The 4,146-nt window shown below is 46.5% G+C and overlaps 1 protein-coding gene across 1 annotated transcript; it reads right to left on the bottom strand.

Annotated features, from left to right (window-relative positions):
- Positions 1 to 205: 205 nt before the first annotated feature.
- On the bottom strand, positions 206 to 535 carry T265_11052 (hypothetical protein; the record flags this gene model as incomplete). The annotated part of the gene is made up of 1 exon (XM_009177598.1): positions 206 to 535. The coding sequence occupies one exon, from the start codon at positions 533 to 535 to the stop codon at positions 206 to 208; it is 330 nt and encodes a 109-aa protein (XP_009175862.1).
- Between the last annotated feature and the right edge of the window lie 3,611 nt (positions 536 to 4,146).

Genomic DNA, 4,146 nt, shown 5'->3' with positions numbered 1-4,146 from the left:
AAATGACAAGGGGTACGGTTTGACCGTGGGGGTAGCCGTAATGAGGTGACCAATAGACTGGGGAATAACATCACAGTGTGGGCAAATTGTGAACAGTCGCAAGTGCGCACGAAATCGATAAGCACACCAACCACCTGGTCAATGAAGGCCCGAGTGATGCGGAATCGAAGTGAGTCGGTTAGTGAGTGATTGACTCACGAAGGGCTCACCCACTACATTCCTCAGGTGGTAGTGGAGGTAGAATGGCTAATAAGTATCGTTCAATATTGATGGGATCTGTTTCCTCACTGACGCCACCAAACCCATCACGTATGTCATACACCGTGCTTTGGCGATGAACTTTGCCGGTGGGACATGCACCGGCAACGGTAGTCACAAAAGGGTGATTCAGCAAGGCCTCCAGTGAAGGCCGTTCGCTTGGAGAGCTGCGCAAACACGCGTCGACCAGGTCAATGAGGCCATCGGAAAAACAGAACCGAGGCAATTTCGGGGCAGGCTGGTCCACAATGTAGGCAAGGAGTTCGAATATTGCCATTGGACCCGTAGCATGAGCAGGAACCGCTGAGAATAAAGAAAGAAGCGTGATGATGAGGGAATCTTACACGAGAGGTTCCTAGACAAGAGACCGAAATTTTCTGCCTGTCAAAATTTAACTTTATGAAAGAAACCAGATTTAGGGGAAACTGACTGAAAAATTAAAAAACCCATCGATTCAGCCTGAAAGGACATGTAAAGGTGCAATTTACCAGGACACTGCAAACCACCGATGTTCGTCAGTGTTAACTTTGTCCCAACAGTACTCATTCAGGCACCTCCAGAACCTGAAAAGGAAACTTGCGTAATGAGTAATACTCATTTTGGCTCCAATGGAACAAAGTTAAGGTGTAGAGCAAGAGGGTAAGATTTCCGAAACAGGGTCAGGTGCATCAGAGTGCGATTTAGACCATCCCGAACAGGTGGCTGTTGTGGGAGCAGTTGAACCAGATTGCTACGGAGCAGAATTACTGATAAAAAAGACCAAGAGGGGTTCCAGACTTTTTACATATACTATTTTGCCGTAGCTTCCAGAGTTGGATAGTATAACGGTGATACTACTGACGGAGAGGTATGCGAGTAGTATGTTTTCCTGAAAATCCGCTTTGCGTCTCTTGAAAAGTGAGATCAATTGCGGAATTTGTGGAGTCACTTTGTAGTATTTGCTTGGATTTGAGTAACAGTCAATGAATATCCAGAAGACGCGTTCAAAGAGAAGACGGATATTCAGTTTTCGTAAACAAGATGTATGTGAGAGTTTTGCTTCCCCGTCCAATAGTCTGTAGCTGTTCAGTTGGCATTTTCTAATAAATAACTCCGCAGCGAAGGCCTTCTTTCTTTCGCTGGCAGGTTGTATCAACATAATAAACACTATTCTCACTGTTGCGCACAACGGGTACTAAAATACAAAAGCACATCATCGTAAAGCAAGGCGAAGAAAGCACCATCATCAATGAGAGCGTACACCAGCGCTCAACATTGATCATTCGCTGCCATACAGCGAGAAGAAAACACGAGCAATTGATTAGTTAAGCAAATCCGGACAGTCGTTCTTTGTACATATGGAACCCCCATTAGCCCCAGACTCGTTCGAGTGTATATCCTTACTAGACCGCCATCGTGTCACTGGTCCCGTCAACCCCCGACACTCTGTTTGAAAACAGTGATGAATCCCTCAGCAACTGCCCAACTGAGGCAGTTTACGTCTATCAAGGAGAAAGAGATTGTCCAAGGCAACTGGGGTGAGCCAATAATAATTCCCAACTCTAAAAAGACCCGAACTGAATGATGCAACCATACGGTGATCATTTTGACTCCCGTTGTAACGAGCCTCCTGGTGTAAGTGATTGTTCGTCCTCCAACGGCAGAATGCAAAATCTTTACCAGCGAGCATCAAGCGGGATTTCAGCCGTTTAGAGGATTTATCGACCACAATTCAGGAGTTACAGCGATGCGAATTTGCAGGCGAACCATAATCTTCGTGTTCCTTGATTTCAAGGGTGTGTTTGATTCTGCCCATCGGCCAGTGCTGGTAACAACAATTTCTCAGCACGTGGTTCCACAGAAGTTTGTGAACATAATGCGGTCTCTACATTCACAGAATTCTGGGTGTATGCGAGTGTGGTGAGCCTCTGAATGCTCACCTACAACAGTGGTGACCGACAGGAATGTCCATTCTCGTCTAAATTCGTCATCCATGAAATAATGAGACGAACGCTGCAAGGTTTTTAAAACCCCGGTATTGAAATCAATGCTGGCGAGAACCTTGCCGATCCAGAGTACGCAGACGATATCGTCCTCATCTTTGAAGATGAAGGAGGGGCACAAGCTTTGTTGAATAAAGGATGTTTAGGCATGCTCTTCGCATCCGCAAAGTGCAAAGTTAAGCTCCAGAACGTGCAGTTTCTAAACCTGTCCTTCACAATTCGAGCGACAGCACTGGAGGGTGTGGAGATTTCCACACACCCGTGTAGCTGTATTAACTCTGACGGAGCTGTGTCTGATGAAGTCCGTGCATGAATCTCAAAGACCCGAATCACGTTTGCCAATGTGCGTTACTTGTGGCGCCAAAAAGACATCACCGGGTTTCAAGGGCTGCGTGCAAAAGGCGGCAGTGAGGGTTGTATTGTCGTGTGGTGCCGAGATCTGCCCTTCGTAGGGACGTGATCTGAGGCGTCTTCAGGTCGGATGGCGTCAGCGAATTCGGAACGAGGTAGTAGGAGTTTTCCGTTGTGAAGCGGAGACCCTAATAGGGGAACGTGGTCAGCACCAAAAGCTGCACATGCTGAACCAACGTTGACGGAAAAGCGTGTTTTCCGAGAGGAGGGAAATGAAATCGATAACAAAGTGTGGGTACTGCCAGTAGGACCCACTTTCCAAGATGAGATTTGCATGATCCTTCCTGCTTGAATGATAGGGCTAAAAATAGACATCAGTGGCTTTCTCGCTGTCAGTTTCTATCCAGATTGCCCGAATGAGTGTTTGGAGATGTAAGCCCCTTAGGATGATTGTGACAGGTTACCACTAAGTCCCTTCACTGTCCACTTTTATTCTTTTCTTTACAATAAAGCTTTCAAATAAATCATAGTTGTACGGTAGCGAAGTATTAGTGCGGAACACCGATTTTGTGCTGTCGATGAAGATGATGAGTAGCAACGTCACGACTATACCCAAAATCACAAAAGAGTGTCCTCCGCTATCGCAATTGCTGTCAGCGCGACCGTAGCCACGATTGTCCCGACAATAGTTCCGGGCAGACTTGACCTATGAATCGACTAGAGTAGCTAGTAGACTCGGTCGGAACCGACAGAACAGTAAAATTTGAAGAACAGGGTTTATCGCCCTGTTCCATCCACTTCCGTCATGAAGGGGCCGGACCTTACAGAAGTGCCTGCGTGACCCAATAAGCTATGCTGGATGGTGTCCGTGGGACACACATGGTCTCTCACATCAGCTTGGCCAATGTTTAGAGATCTGACTACCACAGTCTCCTGTGCGTTGGACAATAAATGGAGACTTGTTCCATAAAAATTGTATTGCAACAGAATTTCCAGGGAAACACCAGTCTTTCGGTCAGGCGTTTGAGTCAGAGAATTTAGTCGGGGACCATAATCATCCTCCTGTCTAGTTGTGGGTGCTCTGACAGCATCCAAGCCAATATACAACTTTGCCACTTGCAGCTAACGATGTTCTAACACATCAACCGGCGCGTGGTATCATACGCCGGTTCGCCGCCTTACGCCACAAAACGGAACAGGGAAGTGATCCAATTCCATTTGAAATCGAGGTTTCCAAAAAGATGCAATTCAACCGCAGCATTGTGCGGCCAGATGCACAAACCGACACTGAAAATACTCAACAAATCTTGATGAAGGCATAAAAAATGTTGATTTCGCTCGTGAATCGACGGTAACCAGCGCTTTTCTTTTCTGTTCTTACTACTCATCAGTAGGGTGATTACGCCCATTTATTATAACATCGTTTCATTTCCTTGCTGCGCATTTCCCCATTTTCGCCCCTGCTTCTTCTCTAGTAAATGATGCAAAGATTTGTTGCCTGTTCGTTTCCGCTTGTAAGTTCGTGTCGGCTCTACCTGTTTTCCAGTGTCCGCTC

The sequence above is a fragment of the Opisthorchis viverrini genome (assembly GCF_000715545.1).
Source record: "Opisthorchis viverrini unplaced genomic scaffold opera_v5_437, whole genome shotgun sequence".
Classification (NCBI taxonomy): domain Eukaryota; kingdom Metazoa; phylum Platyhelminthes; class Trematoda; order Opisthorchiida; family Opisthorchiidae; genus Opisthorchis; species Opisthorchis viverrini.
This window is presented reverse-complemented; position numbering and strand designations above follow the sequence as displayed.